General features: G+C 39.6%; 2 protein-coding genes across 3 annotated transcripts; one reads left to right on the forward strand and one right to left on the reverse strand.

Moving 5' to 3' along the window:
• Positions 1 to 231: 231 nt before the first annotated feature.
• rlbp1b (retinaldehyde binding protein 1b) lies at positions 232 to 8819 on the forward strand. Its single transcript, XM_034589035.1, has 8 exons — positions 232 to 357; positions 1457 to 1496; positions 2883 to 3011; positions 3864 to 4068; positions 4813 to 4991; positions 5377 to 5535; positions 5656 to 5766; positions 7151 to 8819. The coding sequence occupies exons 2-8, from the start codon at positions 1485 to 1487 to the stop codon at positions 7277 to 7279; spliced, it is 924 nt and encodes a 307-aa protein (XP_034444926.1). The 5' UTR covers positions 232 to 357; positions 1457 to 1484; the 3' UTR covers positions 7280 to 8819.
• A 1197-nt stretch (positions 8820 to 10016) lies between these two features.
• On the reverse strand, positions 10017 to 21908 carry LOC117763669 (monoacylglycerol lipase ABHD2-like). Of its 2 annotated transcripts, none has more exons than XM_034589009.1 (11): positions 21528 to 21906; positions 21256 to 21314; positions 19782 to 20015; positions 18899 to 19074; positions 18412 to 18579; positions 17893 to 18076; positions 17594 to 17686; positions 16517 to 16618; positions 16361 to 16430; positions 14054 to 14138; positions 10017 to 11117 (listed from the first exon to the last, which is right to left on the reverse strand). In XM_034589009.1, exons 3-11 carry the CDS (start codon positions 19994 to 19996, stop codon positions 10891 to 10893), a joined length of 1320 nt encoding a protein of 439 aa, XP_034444900.1. In that variant the 5' UTR covers positions 19997 to 20015; positions 21256 to 21314; positions 21528 to 21906; the 3' UTR covers positions 10017 to 10890. The 2 variants fall into 2 exon arrangements, with proteins under 2 accessions (XP_034444900.1, XP_034444901.1); XM_034589010.1 differs by having other exon boundaries at positions 10852 to 11117; positions 21671 to 21908.
• Between the last annotated feature and the right edge of the window lie 804 nt (positions 21909 to 22712).

Genomic DNA, 22712 nt, shown 5'->3' on the forward strand with positions numbered 1-22712 from the left:
CAAGTCGCGTTGGAATGCGATCAAATCCGTCCAAACCCCCCTCCCCTTAAACCACCTGTTACCTAAAGTACATACCCAGCATTACATCATCCAAAATGTGCCCTGACCCTTTCCCTGTCATCATGGGAGCACCTTCCCCATTGGTCTAAAAAAAACCATCACCATCACTCCCCCTGCGTCCTCCCCCTTCTTCAGCACCTCCAGCACTTTATGCTGATCGAAAAGAACAAGAAAAAATTTGTTAGGTGTAATCTGGTGTGACGCCACTAATCCCACAGCTACAAAACACCGGTCCCCTGCACCCTGCTCTACGCAGACCGCTGCAACCTCCTGCCAGCAACTTCACATCTGCCTCAGGTAAGACTGTTGAATGATGTACAACTCTTCTGCTTAATACTGTAACTGAGGAGTAGAGCTTCAGCTGGTGATACTTATGTTGTTTACAGTTTCATGAAACCGCAATGTGTGTATATATGAGTGTATTTGGCAAATTTTTGTTTTATAACACTACTTTTTCCGTATCTTTCTATCTATATGTGATATTTCAGTGTTAAATAAAGTCTGTTGTGGGTAAACATGTTTGCATGGTAGCTGCACCTGTAAATGGGATGGCCATGGTCTCTACTAGTCGGCTATACAAGTACAGCATGACAGGCAGAACAGGGTTAAGTCTCTACTAACGGATAGAAAAAAAATTATGCAGAAGAAGTGAAATTGTTTTTTGTCGCAGGCCAAAAATATCACAGTGGATTTGAATATTGAGTGTTGTAAATTAGGTAAGTCAAACAGAGGATTGTTTGCTTGATAGAGTCATATCCCTGTTATTTCCCAATATATAATTTGGTCTAGTTTAGTAAATAGTCCAAACACCAATCATAATTTCTCAAAGTCAAGTGTAACATTTCAATTTGCTTGTTTTGTGTGACAAACCATCCAAAACCCAAAGATAATCAGTTTCCTGCCACATGTTCTGGCAGATGAGAAGCTGGAATTGATAATGAATGGAAGATTTGCATGGGAAATTATGAATCGATTATCAAAATAGTTTCAGATGAATTTTCTTGCTGTGAAATACTTGATAATTCAGCTATTAGAATAAGAACACGCTGCAACAAACATTATGAAGAAACGTTTGGTGTAATTAATGTAAGATAAAAAATATTTGAATGGTTAAAAGATTAAAAGACTGATGATAAAAGATTAAAGAATAAAAACGGTGACAGTGACTGTGAGCGTGTTGATTAGGAAACAATAGAGTGCCGACCTTAAATCTCCTGATCAATCACCCGGGAAAGGGCGAGTGCCAAATATAGCACAGAGAGGCTAGCTTGTGATGGGAGAGAGGGTGAGATGAAGGGGGATTAATGTGGACTACAATGTGTCAATTGTCTTTTATCTTTTTCTTTTTTTTTAAACTGAGATTCACATGAATAAATTCTTTTTTATTTTCTTCTAGTACAAAGCTGATTTAAAGAGCCGAGGACATGGCTGTGGTTGTAAGTACTAGCACTTCTATTCATTTAAAAACTGCTTTAACAGTGGTGTTGAGGGATGAAGGGGTTGGTATTAAGTAATACGCCCATCAGGCAATCGCCTTCTTCAGCACAAATACCAATTCATCCTCATATAACATGGACTCTGTAGCCGCAGCTCAACATTTCTCAACACCAAAGCTCATTGTTGTGGATGCCGTCTACAGCTACAGTAGCCTTAGCCGCTTAATCTCTGATCCCTGCTTCAGGCCAACGGGTATTCCTTAACATGTATTTACAAGCTTTACTGGACTCATGTGAGGGAGATTAAGCAAACACTGAGGCCCATTCATTGTGGCCCTGAAACACCGCTGGAGAGGCATGTTGCTTCAAGTGGATTAGACACATTTTAAACAGCACAAGACTTGTTTTTGCACTGGCATAGCAAGGCATCAAGCTTTTGACTAAAGAAATATGCAAGAGATAAAAAACAGTCAAACAACCACTCAGCAGTGGTGTGGATGTTTCTATTCTCACAATGAAGGGAGTAAAAGAAGTATGCAATATGCAGCATGGGTTATTAATATTTTTTTGCAATCTACGAAAAGCACATTACTAACATTAATGATGCATTTGCTCCATTCTTTTTGCCGCCAGGTCAGTGAGCTATGTCTCATGTTAAAGCCCTGGACCCGGCACAGATAAACAGAGGTCATCTATTATTAATGGTTTTAATTACACCGGTGCTTTTCTATGGTGAAATGTCATCTGTAAAAATGACACATTCGACAGTGTAATGTGAGCTTAATGTCCACAGAGAGCTGTGGAAAAACAGGGATCGACATCCAACTTTATAATTTATATTCAGTTTTCAGTACAAGATAACTGCAGTGACCAGTCTTCACCACCAGGACTCATTTGGTCGAAGTAGTTGAGATTTTTCCTGCGATTACAGAAATGTTTTCAATAATTTAAAACTATTTACTAATGTAGATCACAATTTTTCCAATTCTAGACTTGATTCAGGTACAGATCTTCTTGTGTTTAGACAACATGTAACTTATGAGAAGTTCTGCTGAATGAAAGAGGACATACGTGGTGTGGCTGTAGAGGTTGGCAAGCCCCTTGAGATGAATTTGTGATTTGGGCATTATAATATATAAATAACATGACTTGACTTTTGTACAATTATGTGATTCCTCAAATGTATTGTGTATATCTTATAAAGTGTAATTAAAGTTATTTGACACATAATAATATTATTAGCTAAACCAGTGAATAAAATAAAATATCAGAATTTCCACGATGAAATATGCCAACCAGTATATAAGTTTGACCTGCTGTGTTTGTGTTGGTGGGCAGACTAGGAGACATTGTCTGTTGCATTAATGCTGTCTCTTGTCTCTTCAGAGTGGAACTTACCGTATGGTGTCGGAGGAGGAGCAGGCTCTCAGGGCTAAGCTGGAGCGTCTCACCGTCAAGGACCACGGGCCAGTGTTTGGATCCTGTGCCAGTCTGCCAGACCACACTAAGCAGAAGGTACTCGAACAAACAAACGTTCAGAGACATCACCAAACTGCATCAGACATCAGGACATTGAACAGTTCTAGCTCCCTGTAGCACACCGAACCTTTTTTTTTTTGCCTGATTAGACTTCCTTCCAGGAGTCTGTTGGTATATCTGACTTTCTTTTTATTTCACCTGCACTTTTAAGAAAGTATGACTTAGGCCTTTATCATTGCAACCAATTCTCAAATTTAGTTCTCGTAATTTGTAGCTTAGCTCGGCACAAGTTTGACACCAGGAGAGGTCTAATTAGCCAGAATACCTGACAACTCCTGTGTGTTAGCAGGGTCTTTGAACAGTTCTATATGGATGATATATTAAACTGCACAAAACTATACATTAAATATATTCAGAATAATAATCATTATTTTCTAATCATTAATATTAGCAAACACAGGGTGTTTAGGACACCTCAGCTATGCAGGGGAGTTGACATTTGCAACATGTTAGCTTCCAGTAGCCTACAGTTGTACTTTCTCTTTATCATAACAGATGTTTAGTTTAACATATATTCTTAAAAGAAAACACTACAAACATGAGGAAAAACATGAGAAGAGGCCAATAATTCAGCTAACTTAAGTGAGCTAACACACAAACACTAGCCAGTTAGCATAACTAGCTTACCATCTGTCTGCTAATCGAATCCACTAGCTATGTCAAGAAGGCAAATTTGGCCTTAGCTAAATTTAACTCTTCACAACAGACTTTGATAAAGAAATTTTTTTTTTATGAAATCTTCACGTACATTTCTGACCCTGTGGTGTACAAAACCAAAACACTGAGCAAAGAACGTGATCTAACCATCTGGCCTGGCTCCCCCTGCAGGCAAAGGATGAGCTGAACGAGACAGATGAGAAGCGGGTGTCTGCGGTGAAGGAGCTGCGAGGAATGATAAAGGAAAAGGCGGACGCAGGTGATGATCTGGCCAAGGGGGTGCAGAACACCTTCGGGGAGAAACCCGACACTTTGCTGGTCCGCTTCATCCGCGCCAGGAAGTACGACGTGCCCAGAGCCTTCGAACTTATGAAGGGTAAATTTAAGAAAATGCATTAAAGTGCCATTTTTTAAAATATATTTCATATCATTTAGCTGACACTTTTATCCAAAGAGACTTCCAATAGCTATTAGGTTCAATTCAGGGTTCAGTACCTTGCCCAAGGACACTTCGGCATGCAGTTGGGAAAGACTGGGTTCAAAACGCCGACCTTCTGATTGGAGGACGACCGCTTTACCCCTCAGCCAAAGCTGCCCTAACAGACAGAAGTTTTTCCTGTTTTAACTGTAATTATGTTTCAAGTAGTGAGACAATCTGAACCTCCACTATCCACTCTTGTATAACAACAGTTAATATTGCATATTTATTCAAGTGACACATGGTTTTAAGTCTGATAGAGCACCAATGTTGATATTCTATGAATAATTCTTTTGGTAGTGGTCTTGTGTTTCCAGATATTTGTCTTTGCCAGGGTGAAACAGCATTTAGAGCATCATGAGACACTGAAGCCTGATTATATTGTTTTCATTGCAGTACCATTTGCTGAGTGCAGCTGAGTGTGACCCAGTCAAACTTTTCATTAATAGAATACATTTTATAATTTGGGTTTTAAATAATAAATAAATATATAAAAGTGTAATTGAATCGAAATTAAAACAATTATTTCACAGTGTAGCTGCTAGAAGGACTTCTATCAAATTGCCAGTGGACGACAGGACCAAACAGGACGTGATTACCAAAAAAAACTCACAAATTCTAAAAAGCTGCTCCTGTGTCTAGGCTACGTGCGATTCAGGAAGGATTACCCTGAGCTGTTTGAGAATCTGACCCCGGAGGCCGTACGCAGCACCATCGAGGCCGGCTACCCTGGCATCCTGCAGAGCAGAGACAAGTACGGCCGTGTGGTTTTGCTCTTCAACATCGAGAACTGGGACTACGAGGAGATCACTTTCGATGAGGTTAGAAGTGCTCACTTTTCATTCAAATTCAAGATTATTTTGTTATTTGATGGACAAATCTGATATCGCCATAGATGTTTTCTATATCATCCCATCCTTCAAAAAAGAGTTAAAAAATTAGGTGGGTGGGACACTTTGGCCTGAGCTCTACTTTAAAAAAAAATCTTTACTGGACTCAATCATCACACAACCTTGATAAATGATGTTTGGCTCGACAGTGTTTGAACATACACAAAAGTTAAATAGTAGACATGAAAAACCCCATAGGTCTCTACCATGTTTATTTAGGGTACATTATTTGTGAGCTTGTGAACAAGAGTGGGGATGTCTGTTAACAGGTTGGCAAACAAACATGCTGCATGTCTGTGTGTGTGTGTGATTTCAGATCCTTCGTGCCTACTGTGTGATCCTGGAGAAGCTGCTGGAGAACGAAGAGACTCAGATCAACGGGTTCTGCATCATCGAGAACTTCAAGGGCTTCACTATGCAGCAGGCGTCAGGAATCAAACCCACCGAGCTCAAAAAGATGGTGGACATGTTGCAGGTGGGAAAACCCGTTCTTACCCTGGACTAATTGGTTACTATAGACAATTAGAGAGACACTGCTGAAAACATTTAGTCTCAGAAAGTCACTAAACGTTCTCTTCATTTTCTTTTCCACCAGGATTCATTCCCTGCCCGTTTCAAAGCTGTGCACTTCATCCACCAGCCCTGGTACTTCACCACCACCTACAACGTGGTCAAACCTCTCATGAAGAGCAAGCTGCTAGAGAGAGTGAGTCTTACAAAGTTGATACAATAATAATGACTACACTGTAACAATAATAATATAACCATTTTATTTATATCGCACTTCTTAAAACAGTTACAAAGTGCATCACAATAAAATGACAACGAAATTGGGAAAAAAAAAGCAATTTTAAACAAGCCAGTTGTTATTCTTTTTTTTTAACAGTGATTAAAAATACAAATCATCTCTGATCTCCTCAGACAAAGGTTCTGTCACCTTTGTTTATCAATGGAAACCATGACAATCAAAAGCAGCGCTTCAACATAAATCATTAACAAATCTGATGAATAACATGGGGCGCTGCCTCTCCGGGTTTTGCAAGTAATTCACAATACCTTAAAATCAGTTCTAAAAAAAATAGGTAGCCAGTGAAGAGAAGCAAATTTGATAGTTGACATATTATCACATTCCTTAGCCTGAGTTAAAAGTTTAAGATGAGATGGAGGCAGGGAAGGGATTTTTCTTTGGTACCAGAGAGTAGTGAATTACTGCAGGGCAATCGACTGGTTTATAAAGCATGAAAAACTGTTTCTACTTTTGTAGCAGAAAATATGTTCTAATCCTTGAAATCCTTGTGAGAAATCATATTGAACCACTGATTTTTCATGTTTAATTAGAGTGAGGTTATGATCAAAGATGACACTGAGGATTCAGCAATGCTGAGTTATGGAATTAAATCGTGGACCAAGACTTCAAAATTAGGTTATTTTCACTATCCTGACAGACAATTAAAATCTGAATCTCATCAGAATGAAAATCAAGGAGACAGTTTAGCAGGGTGACAGTGTTATGTGAGGAGTTTTAGGGTCATCAAATAATAATGATAGTCATCAAATCATATGCATTAAAAAGAAAATAACGATATAACTGTATCTACTACTGCTTCTTCCAAGACATTTTTTCAGTCTATGGGATGCAATAATGTTAGAGGGAAATTTAAGTGCAGCACTTCCATGATAAAATATATAAATGCAGAGTCTCCCTGGTGTTGTAACTATCATGTAATTAAAAACTTGTAAGATGAGAAAAAAAAGGTAACATGAGTTAAAGTAGATTTTTACTCCAGTTTGGAGGGTCATGTTTTTCTGGTTTGGTTTAAATATCTCTCATGTGACATTGCTTGATAATGCTGGAGTTTCGCATGCTTAATATTAGTGTCGCATTTTTCTATGATTAGCACAGCAGTCTGGAGGCTTCAGACTCTAATAATCATAAGACCTAAAGTACCAGTTAAATTGTACCAGTCTGTTTATGGATTATTCCCACCTCACGGTTTTATAGTTAGCAAATCAAATTAAATTAATTTCCACACATTTACAAACTGAATACACAGTCTGAGATGACTAACAGATTGTCGTCCCTGCCTCAGGTGTTCGTCCATGGAGACGAGCTGGAAAACTACTACAAGGAGTTTGACGCGGACATCCTGCCGTCTGAGTTTGACGGAAAAGGCGCCAAGTACGACGGCAAGGCCACAGCGGCCAAGCTGTTTGACTAAACATCCTCCATCCATCATTAAGATATTGCAAACTCCCATAGACTGTGGAGACTCAAATTCTAGCTGTGTGGTTGTAGAGAAAAAAAGATATGAATGAAATTGAATTGTTTGCCAGAGGTCCTGCCAAAGCACAAGAACAGAGGAACAAGGTGGCCTCTCTTACTCTCACCCTTCAGTCATTACTTCACTCTACAGTATTCTGTATATTCTATATCTGTTATCAGCAGCATTGAGCAGCATACTGAGACGCTGTTTCTTGCTCCTCTGTGAAGTTGTGCTTTGTTCAGACTGTAGCTCATCCACACAGCTTGTTGTGACACTGGCAGGCCCCAGATTACTCAGTTTCCACTCTCCACTCCCCCCAGTCTCTCCTTGAAAGCTGATATTCCAACTTTTAGGTTGTTCTTCAATATGAGTATTATCAAGTTTTACCCCTTGCACCAATAAGAATGTTAATAAATGTACAATAAACTGTATATAAATATAAGTTGTATTTGTATCAATCTAAAAATCTATAAAAAAAATAATAGAAAAACCCTGATCAGGTTAAAATAAACAAACGTAAATGTTTGTGGAAAATATCAATAAATGGGTGCGTTCAAATAAAAAAACTATCAAAACACATTAATATTACACCCAGATAAGGATACACATTGTCATACAGTACAAAAGAACTGTACAGGCAAGTAAAGTGCAGGCAAAAGAGTCTATACCTGTAACAGTCAGGACTTACTGTACTGTACATATAGACAGAGCAGTGCTGCTGCCGCAGGTTTCAGGATTCAGTTCAGTTTAACATCAAACAAACCATAGGCACTTCTCAAAGTCATGATGAAAAAGACCAAAATAAACCACAGAAATCAAAAAGGAATTCCAGCACAGAAAATGCACCTCTTATTACCTCCACCAAGGAGGTTGTTTTACCCCTGTCTGTTTGTTTGTTTGATTTTGTACGAATGATTACACAAAAACTACAGAACAGATTACCACTAAACTGTATGTATGGACGTGGTACGGGTCAGTAGAGAACCTATTAAAGTTTGGTGCGGATCCGGATACAGGGAGCAGATCCAATTTTTTTTCACTTTATTTAACATTGTGAAAAAGGGTCTATGTTTAGCAATTTTGTGCAGATCCAAATAAAATCCAAATAAATCTGGATTTAGTGAATTTGAATGTGGTTTCATAAGGGGAGTGTTATAGACTGTCACTCTACAGAGTTCTAATTATACAAAGTGATGCCAGCAATGCAGTATGTCTTCTAGTCATCAATCAAGCAGTGCTGTTTAATGTCTTTTAGCAAATGTTCTAAATATTTGCATGGAATTTGGCAGAAGTTACTGTAAATTACAGTGTATATCAAGATTTTCACTGTTTTCTCAGGGAATAAATCATGGGAACTGGAACTGAACTCTATGAGATTGTGAAATTTGGTGCAGCTTGACTGAATATAAGGGGTCTTTTGAGCCTTGGTGGAGGTACAGTATGTGCTCTACTGAGCTGTTTGATTGACCTCTCATTGTATCAACACATTACACATGGAAATCTACCAAATCATGAGACACAGCTAAATTCCATGCTGTGTTTTAAATGAAAGAAACATTTTCACTCCTCCATTCACTATATTAATTATGTTACATAATTATTTTACACGGCAAACTCCATCTTTCTTGTATGCAGCAATAGGCAGCTTTATACAAACCCAGGAAACTGGAACCTTATTCAAACTAGTAGTTAGCATTTGTTAGGAGGATAGGAGAACTCCACTGTATTTGAGGCAAAGTCATATGTGTTGGTTATGTGGCCGAAATGCAGTAGCATCATTAAAAATAACAAAGATGAGCTGCTTTGTATTTTAAAGTCAAAAGTGCTTTGGTCCATTAGTTTGTGTGCAAGTGTGTAAACACTACATTTTTTATTTTATACACTAGCTGTTTACGTCCCAGTCTCACACTCTTCTCTCCTTCCTGTTGAACTATTCGTAAACAAGGTTTGACGCAGCAGCCGTTTGCTTCAGTTTATTTTCTGACAATCTGCTCTGGTTTGTAAATGTGTCAAAGCACATTTTTGTGGTAATAACCCAACTAAACTGCATCATTTAGAAAATTCCTTTCCATCCTCCTACGACAGGAGGCATAATGCTCCAAGCAGCTGTAGTTGGGCCTGTGGGACAAAAACTGAATGGGACAAGCTGACCCAGAGAACTACACTGTTTGGAGTGCAATGTTAAAGGTAGTTTGTATGCAGGGTCCATATTTCTGTTCAACTACACAAATCATTAAAAATGTTATTAAACAGAAACAAATACAATGTCTGTCTGACTGGGTTTTTGTTACATCTTTTAAAGCTGATGTGACCTGAGTCTTTTATTCTGAAGGTCAGGAGCAAGAATGCAGCTTGATGATCCGTCACACACCATTGAAACGCAGAGAAACTGGACAGCAGTGTCCAGTGAGCAAAATGAAGCCTCAAACCACATAATCAAACCAAACCGTATGTTGTTTAACAGTAATTTGCTGCAATAAAACAACAGGATTGTCATATCTAAGATTTAAAATGCAGCTTCAGGAAATAAAAATCCCAGTTTGAGCCCAGTTTATGTTATACTGAGCCATAACAACAGTTGGCAATCACCACTGTAAACCATAAACCATGTTGTTCTGCTGCTCATCAGATTTGAGAAGCTGAAACTCAAATCTGTTGAATAGCCGTAATATTAAAACATGAATGATGTGGAGCTTCAGGTATATTTGAAATTCTTCTTCTTAAGATTTTAAGACTTCAAACTGGTTGCCTTCACACTTTCTCTAAGTGAGTTAAGTGTGTGTGTCAACTGACTGATGGATATTCAAGTATAGAGCTTAACAGTGACCACCCACTTTTAGAACAGTTCTTTAGAACAGTTCTGGTTCTAGGAGTACATTTTTCACTCATTTTCTCCATTGATGTTTCAGAAAATCGTTATAAAAAAGTTTTAAGCCTGGAACCAGGCCGAGCAGCTACGAGATTGATCATGACCATAAAATATTTGATTCAGAAAACAAACACTGGATAACGGAAAAAGGCAAAAGTACAAGACTGTGTACATAACAATAAAATAATTACCCCTCCAATCACACATGTTCAAAAGGGAAATCATGGTTGCTCTCTAGTAAACGTAATGTGAAGCTGAACAATCTGATTGTAGCTGATGTGATTTTCATGGTTATGGTTAACATTTCCATGGATACTGCTTTGCTTCACAATCTTGTAGCTGGTGGTACGTCTACCTTGGATGGTTAAATATTATGGCTGATGATAAAAATCTCTACTTGGGGGGTGGGGGGGGGTTACTTCTTTTGCGCTACCTGCAGAGGGTGAACTGTTGCTGCATTAGAGGTGAAGTGAGATCAAAAGGGGATGGTAGGGGTCATATTATCCTCAAAGGTTTTATTATATCTGTAAGTTTTACTTTTCACTTAGTTTTACTCACCTCCATCAGCCTGTCTTAGTTAATCTAGCTAGGTTAAGGTCATTAGTACCAAAGTAGGGCAGTAACAAAGGGCTGTGTGTGTGCGTTTGTTATGGTCTTTTGTTTTGTCTCCAGTAGTATACTGTATGTACAGTATGTGTTACCCACTAAGGGTTACCCTTGTGCTCTGCAGGCAGGGGTTCATGTCCTGATGGCTGCTCCTCTGGCAGGCTGGCTTGATTTTCTCCCAGCGGCAGATGGCGTCTGTGTACTCCACTATGACCTTGTCCATCCAGGTGAGCGGCTGAGGAAACAGCACGGCTCCCTCGAAGAAACCCAGGTGGCCTCCGTGTTGGGTTAGGGCGAATATCACATTGGGCATCTTCTCTGGAGAGGACGATAGATAGAAGGAGGGGTAAGAGTGTGCTGTGGTGGCAACTTATTTAGTGCCAGCATTTCATCCTTTGAAACACCAGACACATAGAAGTACAGTGTCTATTAGAGGGAAAACAAGTTGGGATACTAAAATACTGATGACATGATCTATCCATTAGAGCTAAATAACACATTTGTTCATATGTCTTATGTTTCAGTTCACTGACTTGATTGAGTAATTCAATGTTTTAAAGGCAAATTCATAGTTTCCACATCCACTAGTCCACTGAGGTCCACTGGGGTCCACTACTCTCCTCGTGTCTTAAATATCGTCATCCACTCATGTCCGCAAGGGCACGCATTGACCCCTAAACAGACATCGACGTACAGCCCAAAATGTGTGACCACTTTGACTTTAGGTGTCCAGGTACAAAATATGTTGTTGTTAAACACTCTCCAGTCCTGTTGGTGGCATGCTCTTGGTTTGGTTGCAAAAAAGAGAAGAGAAAGAACTTAGATGCTTGTTTTGAAGAGAGGCTGTGCAAGATCCGCCTGTACAAACATTTGTACAACCCATCCAATGCACATCTTAGCGACACAGAATGCAGAAAGTATGGTCAACCCTTTAGGGGTCTAACTTAGACATGCAATAACTGATTTTGACTAGATTAGATGGCAAGAGGCTGTGAAATGGGAGAGAAAGTTCAGATTCAGCAGATGATTAGCATTTATCTGGGTTTGTGTTTGACTTCACTCGATGAATGTAAATCCAACACTAGATTCTAATTTACTTTGCCAAACTCTTAAGAAGACTATGTGGCTCTTTAGCTGCTAATGTTCAAAAGCTATTCACTGACATTGTACTGTCTCATTTAATGTATTCTTATCAAAATGTCAATTATTGCTACTTTAAAGCCAAGTGTGAATTTTGACCATGCGAAGGTGAAAATAGTAAAAAAATAAACACTAAACACAGAGTCCTGACAGACTGCACAACTGGTTCATCAAGTTTACTATAATGTTGGAAAAGCATCCAGAATAAGTCCAATATTTACTCTCCTGGTATTTCAGGTTTGGTTTTCGTCAACTCTTGACAAACCGATAATGGTAAATTCAAAGTCTATGTCCAGAAAAAGAACAAAAACACTACAAAATTGTAAGAGCTGCAGAGAGCTTCAAACTGAGTGCATATTCTCAATGAGACCTGAGACCATTTCACAGATTATATAGTCACTCAATTTGTGGCAATTCATCAAAAGCTTGAGTAGAAGCAATAAATCCTAGAGATGATACACTCCCCAGAAGGACATCCTCCATGCAGATCATTTAAAACTCAGCGGAATTTCTAAACGTTTTTCACTTTGTCGTGTCACTCTGATTTCCTTGATAAGCATCTCCAGGCATTTGGTAATTAAAGGCGTCCTGATCTTGCTGGTGTGAGGGTAAATAATTAAACCGTCCCTCTACTTAGAAAGAGATAGTATCATTAAAATGGTTCAGTGACTCACTGTGAGGTCAGGGGTAAAGATGTTTGTTTTTCCACACAGACTTTCGTCCTCTTCCTTTCCCTTTCTGTTATTCTACACCATCGTCACACTCCGACCTATTGCTTTTGTAGATGCACCTACACACCAACACATACAGAAAAGGTTCTCCCCCATTCAACTACATTTTACAGAACTAAAAAGAGAAGCAGTAAAGCCTACACAATGGCCTCAAGCCTCCAGATAATAATTTCAAATTTTCAACTATCTCGTTAATTTAGTAAAACAGAGCAGATTTTTTTTCTGTGTGTGCAATACAGTTTTCTGTAGGTCACGCTCAAATGTCATTTCCTGAAAACAAAGGTACACTGTTTCTAGGACAGCCATGACGTTACTGATAAGGTAGATAGCCATAACAAACAGCCAGCATCTCTGTGTGTCATGGTCAGTGAGTCTCCCTCACTGGGTAACTGGGATCTACGACGTCAGTCTGTTAACACATTACACAGTGTTAATGAGCAGCAGAGCAAACGTTAAAATCCTGAGTAACCACGTTTCCTTGAAGTAGAGGACGAGTTTAGTATTTCATTTGTCCAGGTCTCAGTCTTCACACCCACTCATTTACACACACAGGGTCAGTGCATGTGACCTGCAGACGCAAGACAAGACAGCCACACACACACACACACACACTTGCACCCTGCTCTATATATATAACCCAGCAGCCTAAGCAGATCACATAGCCCTGAAAAATTCAACAAGAGTGTCTAGGCTCGCCGCTGTTGAGTAGATAGCTCCAACAAGACTTTATCAACACTTAAGACTCTGGCTCTAGAGTCTAGCTCCAATTGAAGACAACGGGTTCATTCACTTCACATTAGTCTGCGTTCATGTCACTGCGAGGACAATGTTTCACTGTTGCAGTCATTGCTCTCTAGGAAACACACAAAATAGGCACAACCAACAAAACACAACCGTAGTTTACCACAAGTAACTACACATGCTGTTGGATAATTACACGTGAAGAATACTTTCATATGGTAAATGGACTTCACTTATTAAGCAAATTTCTGGTCAAAATGCCTACTTAAAATTTTACTGAAAAACATATTTTAAAAAATTTCATTTGATAATGGGCCTGGAATGGAACCAGCGGCCACGGCAGGAGGCCTCTATAGGTGAGCAATTGGGCGATCCAAAACACAACATGATGGTTACTATGCACCAATGACAATGACTTAGACATAAGGATTAGGTGAATACGTTTTTTCACTATTTAGACCATAGATGTTCTTTTCCAAAGTGGTCACTGATACTAAAAATGTGCAGTGTGGAATTATGACAAGCCATTACACAACCAAACAACATATTTGATAAAACTGTATTTTTATAAATCACTTCTCATGATGACCAAAGAATTAGGTACCATTAACATCCAGTGATGAATGAATCTTAACCACAAACCTGCGAGTGTGCGCGGAATAGCCAGTAGTGACTGATGAATCAGTGGGTCGTCTGAGGAGTTAACCAGGAGGAGAGGCACAGTGACCTGGGCAGAAAAAATCTGATCAAAAACAGTTTGTTTAAAAATCACTTTGTAAAGCCTAGTTACACACTGTAACTGCATTGTAGGGGTATTCACAGAAGATGGTTTACTAGTTGTTAAGTCAGTGTCGAAGTTGTAGAAGCAGTGTCTGTAGTAGCGGTAATAGCAGCAGTGGTAGTATATGTGTAAGTAGCGGTAGTGGTAAAAGCAGTATTTGCATATGTTATATTATTTGCACATATGTCTGTATTCAAATTTATTCAGGAATTATGCTTATTCACAGAGAGTTCCATGTGCAGCTGACTGAAAAAACTGTAAAACAACATCAAAGCAGAAAATGTCTCTGAACAAGAGAATACAAAGATGGATTTGGTTGGTTAGGAAGAACCCAGTCTGGTTCTGACATGTTAACCACATAACAGAGAAGCTCAGTGTACTTTTTAACAACCTTAGCCAAGCATAAATAAACAGGTGGGAACAGCTAGCCCAGCTGTGCCCAAAGTAAAAATATGTTCTCAACCATTCCTCTGAAGCTCACTAAAAATAACCTTTCTGTAACTGTGAAGTGAAAACAACAATTTGTGGCTTGCGGGATAGCAATAGGAGGTTGCTAGTCAACGGATTAAATGTTTCCACATAGAAACAGTAACAAAGTATAACTTCCCCTATAAAAGCACAACTTGACTTCCTTAAATTTATTTTTGTTTCAGGGTTACACAAAAATAATTACAATGTGTTCCATACTATACATACACTTATGATAGCTTTATCGATCTTTTCATCTAAGTCTCTGACAGAAAGCCAATAATTATTACACTATTCCTTGAAGTTTAACGATTAATACACTAAGCCAAATATTAACCAAAGTACATGCATTTTGATCTGCTCCAAATTGCACACACTCATAAATATCAGTCCCCTCTGCCTGATTTTTTCATCAAGATCCATAAAAGTTCTTCTTTGGGTCATGCCCCACTCCTCCACAAAATAGCATGTAAATCGGTTGCATAATCCGTATATCAATCAATTCTACAAAGTAGACGATGCGCAGGGTGTTGGACCAGAGTATCAGGTCTGGTCTGAGGGTGGTAGTAACTATATGTGATGGGACTGTAAGCTGCCGGCCCATATCCACAAACATCTTCCAGTCTCTGGCTTACTCCAACTGACCACTCCTGTGGAGGAGGCCCTCTCTGTCCCTGTTCCCCTTCTCGGACAAATGTTGTCCTTTGTACAGTGTTTGATGTTTTGGATGGCAAGGCATTGGTAGCAGTTTTCTTTGTTTCAAATATTGCTGCAAGGCATTTGAGTACCTGGTTGTGTCTCCACGTATACCTACCTTGGGAGAGACTTATTTTCACAACCAGTGAGGATATGCCTGAGGGTAGCTGGAGTTGAGCACAGTGGGCAGGATGGATCTTCGTTCAGCCACTGCTGTAGGTTTTTGGGTGAGGGAAGGACGTCATAGGTTGCTCTAAACCTGCCTGCTTCCATTCCCCACAGGTCCTTCCAGCTGATCTTTCTTTTCTCTATGCTTTCCCATTTCATCCACTACCCCTGTATTGCTTGAGTGTGGTTTTCCAGGAAGCATGGACTGGTCGATGTTCTTAAGGCCACTGTTGATATCCTGCTTCAGTTGCTGGACCTGCATGAAGTTTTTGAGGCTTGCATCATAGCATCGTCCAAGGCTTCTAATAGGATTCTGAGACACCGTTGGAATGGGTTCTCCATTAATGTAAAACCTATGGTCTGATATCTTACCTTTGCTTATTGAGATGCTTCTTGATTTTGATGGATTGATCCTCATTCTGGCCCATGTAATGTTTTCTTCAAGTTTCCCTAGCAACAGTCTGGTGCATGGTGCTGTTGTGGTCAGGGTTGTCATGTCATCGATGTAGGCCCTGATTGGTGTTAATCGGACCCCCGACTTTTGTCGCTCACCACCTACTACCCATCTTGAAGCTCTGATAATCCCCTCGATCGCCATGGTGAATACTAGTGGGGAGGCGCTGCCATATGGTGGCAAATCTAGTGTGGTGAAGCAGAATTGCAGATCTTCGAAGTAGGCTTTCATCAAATTTATGATGGGCTCTGGTACTTTGAAGAAGTCGAAAGCAGCCCAGAGGACACTACGTGGTACTGACCCACATGCATTATCGAGATCGAGGAACAACATTATATCCATCAAGGTTTCAGTAGTAAACATACAAACACTTGTCACTTACTTTGTGGATGTAGTGCACACAGCTGTCCTTGTCGTAGTACTCCTTTAAGGAGCTGTATCCATGGAATTTTCTGCAGTGTAACATACACAGATCAGTTATAGAGTTTGGAGAAGCTATTAGTGGCCCAATTAAAATCAAAATCCAAGAAGCCTTCACCTCATAATGCAGTCATCTATCTGCATCAGAGAGGTGGCTGCACACAGTCTAATGAGGTCTGCATCACCAATGCAGCTGGAGCTCATTTCCAGCAAACTGCTCCTGTTAAACACAACAATAAAGGTTATTTAGTCAAATCAGGCCAGGAGGTTGAGTTGTGGTTTGGCTGGCAAACCCTAACACCCACCTGTCCCCTTTTTATAGCACAGCACAAAAAATGTAAACAGTTTAATCCAGAGCTTTACACTATACATTTACCATGATTCTTCAGCACTTGTCTGACAGAAAATAATTTCTTTCTGTCTGTAGACAAGAAAGTCAAGAATATACTGCCTCCAATTGATGTTAATTTTAGTGTGTTGTAAATCAGTGTGTTGTCAATTGTTGCTGCAGAAAGATTTATGTAAACACGCACCACACACACAGGAATTCAAAACACTACTGCATTTGATATTGGCAGTGGTAAATTTGCTTATTTATTAAAATATTATTTACCTAAATTTACTTATTTACTGTATTTAAATACATTGTTACAGTACATTTATTATCTGTACTTTACTTCAGTACATTTATTTTCAGGTACTTTTCACTTTTACTCCACTACATATATCAAATGTGTGTTCTTATTTCTGTACTTTCTAAATTAACAATGCATTGTATTATCTGTTCACGTTGTTTTCATATTTTTAAAAGTAATCAATAACGAGAGGGAATTGATCCAATCAGAGCAGGCAGGTGACATTAGACCCCACCCCCTTCGACGAGAGCAACGCCATGACTCAGTTATATTGATGTAGCAGACCGTTGCATTAGTGAATAGGCTACACTCTGCAAATACTTTTACTTTGAATACTTTAAGTATATTTAAAAGCAAGTGCCTATGTTTACTCAAGTAGAAAATGTCATGTCTATTTATTTCTACTTTCACTTCAGTAAAATGTTTGAGTACTTCCTCGACCACTGGATATTGTTTCGTTTACAGCTTTTTTCATACACAACTGAAACTAAACAATAAATATGTTTGTGTAGCAGCTGTAACTGTTAAATCTGCAGACACTGCATGTTGTGTTTCTCCACCTGTGTGACAGGATGAGCTTCTTCATGTTGTCCGCCAACACAAAGTTGTAGAGCCTCCGGCACTGGTCCCACTGTAAGAATGTTTCCTGAGCCCTGAACACAGAAATGCTTCAATGCACACATAGAAATACACTATAGGAGAAAAACACAGGACCACCTTTATGATAGTGGCTCTTTAAAAAAAAGCTTCACAGTGACCACGTTTACTGATTTAAATCACTCAGGTATTCTTATCTATACATTTTCTGTCATATCCAGTCATGGTTCTGTACTTTTGTTTTTCCCTTCAGTCCACCAACCTGAGGGCGTTGTACCCCTGACACACGCTGACACAGCACAGCACGCGCTCCTGGTTTGATCGGTTCTCGCCTAGGAATTTACAGACAATGTTCCCCCCAAGACTGAAGCCCACCACCACCAAGAGCGTCTGGGGGAAGGCCCGTTTGATGTAAGCCACCATGGCTGCATACTCCCAGGTGCAACCTAAATGAAAGACAGACACTTTTACAACTGAGTAGTACTGATTATTACTTACAGTTTGACATCAATATCATTAATATGTTGTATTGTATTCTGATTCTCCTACTCCCTTCTCCTAGTCATTTCTCCACACAGTCATTTATTTATACATTTGTATATCTGTCTCTCATTTCTTTTGTTAAATTACTTTGTAACTGTTAAAAAAAATCCCCCACAAATAAAGTTGTTTAGAATTTATTTTATTTAATTTGAAAAACCAAAATCCAAAATACGATGAAGATTACTTCCCCACAATGTTTTAGACTAAAGCTTGCAATCATGTGGTGTTCCTTCTTTACCGTAAGTGAACATGCGAGGCGACGTGAGCTCCATGTTGGGCAGCGCTCCCAGGTGGTTGAGGACGGCACAGCGGTAACCCTGCCGCTGGGAATGATCAACAAAGGTCCGAATGTAGTTCTTCTCGCTATGGTTACCGATCCCAGGGCAGATTACCATGGTAACATCACCTGACGGACAACATAAAAAAATGGAGTCACGTGTGTAAGGGTGGATATTGTGCGCCTCTGTGTCTGTTGTTTTTCCCAAGAGGGACATCATTAGAGTGTATACTGTAGAATGAGCTGCTTGTGACTTGAGGCTGAGCCACTCATGATCCAAACAAGCACTTATGACTCAAAAAACAAACAAACAAACACAAAAATGTTAAACTGATCATTATTGTGTCATGTCAGCTATATAACATCAGCAGTTGTGTGACTGAGTGATTAAGATACAGTAAATCTAAAGCAGACTGCTTGGGGCTTGAACTAGTATTTGACCTCTGACCTCCTGTGCTGTGATCCCCTCGGGCTTCGAAGAGGTCGAAAGTCGCCGTGGCTCCGTCCTGCATGGGGAGGAACTTGCGGACCCCGCAGGGCGTCGGTGTGTTGACACGTCCCATCTTGCCATACAGGGCCGTCTGGAGATGACCACTCTTTCCCCACAGCAAGGGAGGAATGTATCTGAAGAGGAGGAGAATCATATTATATAATATGCAGCAGCTGTAAAATCAGCCTTAAAGATGCTTCAGCACAGTCTTTGTGAAGTTTACCAGCCCAATGGCAGCAAGACATACCAGTCCAACCATAGGAGGTGGGAGACAAATATGCCGGCATCGTGAGCCGTTTAACTGACAAGCCCTGTCTGAATAGATCAACTGAAAAGGATCAGCCAATGACGATGCAGTGTTACCCCCATGTGAGAGTAAGAATGGAGCAGAGAAAAGTTTGTCTTCAGGACAGATCAAAAGACAAGAAATGAAATGACTCCAGATACATTCATTCAGTGTGGATTTAGAAAGAAGTAGGGATGCACCGATATGGAAATTCTTGGCCGATACCGATATTTAAAACAACAATCTAGCCGATAGCCGATACCGATACCGATATTTGTTTATTACTTGAATAATATGAAAAACAGAAAAGTGACAAGTGTAACTTTAGATGCCATGGATGGACATAGACACCTATTCAGCCAAACATTTAACAGTATCACCAGGCCTACTCAAGACATCATCTCAACTGTAAACAGATGCTTGCAATGCAGCCTTACAAAACACTAGCATAAACCCTTAGGGAATGCCATATAAATTCAAGTCAAGATGCAGTGCTACAACTAGCCTGCTATGCAACACAACACAATAGGAGGCTCTGATAAAGTGAACACTCACTCTTTGGTCAGCATGGGGCAGGACTTGAGCAGGTAGCGGCCGAGTGCTGTGTCCTGGTACACGATCTCTGGTGGAGATGTGGAACTCTTCAGGTTCAGACAGCGGACGATGATGTACAGGGCCGCTGCCACCGCTGCCATCTTCATGCCATCAAACATGGCAGGCAGCTCGGAGCAAACTGCGTGCAGGTCACCGCTGTCCTCGAGGGTCGGCATTGTAGGTACGAGAGAGGACCTGAAACAGGAAATCAATTAAGTCGGGAGCTCATAGAAGTAGAAATATTTACACAATACGACTTCTAAAACCAGATTTAGATTAATATCAGTTTGCCCATTTCGGCCTTTCATTACATATAAGCTTTCTTCAGCTCACATTATTGGACGTTACTACCTGAAAACAGCTCCTGAAAGAAAAAAATATGTTTTCTAATTAAACTCTCTGTGTCTCTATCTCAGAATAAACTGTTGTAATCAGTGATAAATGGAACTCAGAACAAATCTTTTTAAACATGTTTATTCTGTGTGACCATGGCCTGTATGGTCTTATTTTTACTATTGTTGATTTTAACTTATTTCATCAGCCTATTACTTTGTATTGTTTGATTGGTGTCCTGATATTTAGCTGGGTTTAGATTGTTGTTATATCTGTGAGGTGTTTTGAAAGGTTCCCATTAATGTAATGCATTATTATTATTATTATTGTGACAAGGGCAGAATAAAGTCTTTAAAGCAAGTCCTTATAGACACTGATTCAAAAATAAGTAAAAAAAAAAAAAATCCTTTTGCGTTTCTCTTTTCCATTAAGAAAAGTAGCAAGAGTCCACACAAACACATCAAAATTTCCAACTCTGCCTTCCTCAGCCATTTGAGAGCTGCTCCTACTGGGAAAAAAATTCTGTAGTCTGGTTTTCTCCTGATGGTCAAGAGAATCTGACATCTTTTAAACAGACACTGAGGCACACTTGCAATCCCAGATACAAGATTTTGCTCGTGGTACAAAACATCATGTGGTGGATGATTCAGTCCAAAAGTATGCTGTTGCTAATAATGATCATTAGAGCCTTTGCATGATACAGGGGCAGATCCAGGACTGGGGCCAGGGGGGCTCTGGCCCCTGCTGTAATCTGATTGGCCCCTTTAGTGCATCTGACCTATCAGTAGTCTTAAAAAAACGAGTCACTTACTTACAATACTAACCATAAATATGACATTTGTTGGTTAAGATTTTTTGAAGTTCACAATGTGCTTAAACAGGGTTTTTAAAATAGGTTTAATGGTGTGTGGCTTTGCTCAAAGCTGTAGAGCTAAAAGAGTAAACAAGAAGTTTACATTAGCACCTTACTGAATCAGGCAGTTTGCATGGATGTTGGAGATATAATCTCTGTGAAAACTGTCGCCCCTTCATGGCCCCCTGATTAAGAAAACCCCTAGATCTGCCCCTGGCATGATGACCCCTGATGAAGAGTTTTACTCACCTTGTTGTGTGACTTTGAAGAGACTGAGGAGCTTTCAGTCTGATGGTGTTGACTCAGTGCTGGAAAACACAGATGAACAACTTCAGGAACAACTTAACAAAAGCCTTGATAAGAAAAACAAAATGTCACTGGCTGTTTTGTCCGATTGACACACATGTATAACACATGAACAACAACACTGGACTATAGAAGAATACAGCAGCCTGCTGTGTTTGCCGGACTTGAACCAGGACAGACCTGCAGCCACTTGTCTGCTGGATTCAGTTTCTTACTTTCTTTTGTTTTTGTCACTCAGGTGAAACTGTGAGACCCGAAGTGTTTCCACACTTCAGCAAACGCGTAAACACCCCACGGAGTTGAAACTACAGCTCGGGCGGTTGTTTAAAAAGTTTAGATGGAAGTTTCCAGGCGCTACCATCGTGTGAGGCTGCTGTGAGTCCCGGTTCTGGTCGGATCCACCCAGACTTCAGCTCCGTGTCTGTCACCGTCACTTCTTAGCACAGGAACTCACGCTGCCTTCACAGGCTCCCACCAGGCTCCGACAGATTAGATCTGAAAGTCCAATCTACCACCCCCAGTCGTTTGGGCTATTCGTTACGCGAATTTATCTCTCTGATCGTCATGAAGATACAACATCCGTTATTCTATGTGTATATTGTTATTAAATATATGACTGAAATCCCAACTGGTGGCTTATTGTCCACTTCCGGCTTTGTTCGTTTGACATTCTTGAAAAAATATAATATCCTACAGCACTCAAAGGCAGCATAACAAGATGCGGTTTAGTGTACTTCCTCATTCTGTCAAACCAACAGTAATGACTTCATTATAATATTGTGTGCGGTACATTTCACAGAATGACAAACAACAAACCTAATTTCACAGGATTTCTATGTGGACTTAAAGAAAATGTCCAGACTTTACAACCTGTAGACTAAAAAAGTAAAAACTGTCAAAACAAAATTCACAAGTAACTTTTCAATGAACAATAAGAAAGTGTTTCCCCTCGCTTCCTTTTCTTTATATATATTTATGCTGTATATCATATTTGGCATAATGTATGTATTTACTGTTTATTTCTGACTAATATCTAAGTCTGTTTATTGAACTGACCTGTCACTTTAGCTCAATATTTTTGTGTTGAGCACATATCTGCAATGTTTGTTAATAAAGTTGTTCAAAAACATACACACGAACAAAAACAACCAAACCAATAACACAACACTAGTGGTTTCAATAATAGTTAATAATAACAGAAACATCATCAACAGAAACATCATTTATATATAATAATAATTTATACATTTATAACATCAATCTATAAACCGCGGTTATATCTTACTCATTGCACTAAAGACGGCTGTCTGTAGTCATACATTTAATAATGACACACAAATTGCTCGGGTTAGGGTAAGTGTTAGCTAACCCTAACCCTTTAAAATATCTCAAAATAAATC

Source organism: Hippoglossus hippoglossus, chromosome 6 (genome assembly GCF_009819705.1).
Source record: "Hippoglossus hippoglossus isolate fHipHip1 chromosome 6, fHipHip1.pri, whole genome shotgun sequence".
NCBI classification, from domain to species: domain Eukaryota; kingdom Metazoa; phylum Chordata; class Actinopteri; order Pleuronectiformes; family Pleuronectidae; genus Hippoglossus; species Hippoglossus hippoglossus.

Coding starts and splice junctions, on each gene's coding strand:
- LOC117763669 (XM_034589009.1), bottom strand. CDS start 19,996: ATGCCGACCCTCGAGGACAGCGGTGACCTGCACGCAGTTTGCTCCGAG. Junction 19,075..19,781: donor TGCCCCATGCTGACCAAAGA/GTGAGTGTTCAC, acceptor CCTCCTCTTCAG/ATACATTCCTCCCTTGCTGT. Junction 16,431..16,516: donor ATAGATGACTGCATTATGAG/GTGAAGGCTTCT, acceptor GTTACACTGCAG/AAAATTCCATGGATACAGCT.
- rlbp1b (XM_034589035.1), top strand. Junction 4,992..5,376: donor AGGAGATCACTTTCGATGAG/GTTAGAAGTGCT, acceptor GTGTGATTTCAG/ATCCTTCGTGCCTACTGTGT. Junction 5,536..5,655: donor AGATGGTGGACATGTTGCAG/GTGGGAAAACCC, acceptor CTTTTCCACCAG/GATTCATTCCCTGCCCGTTT.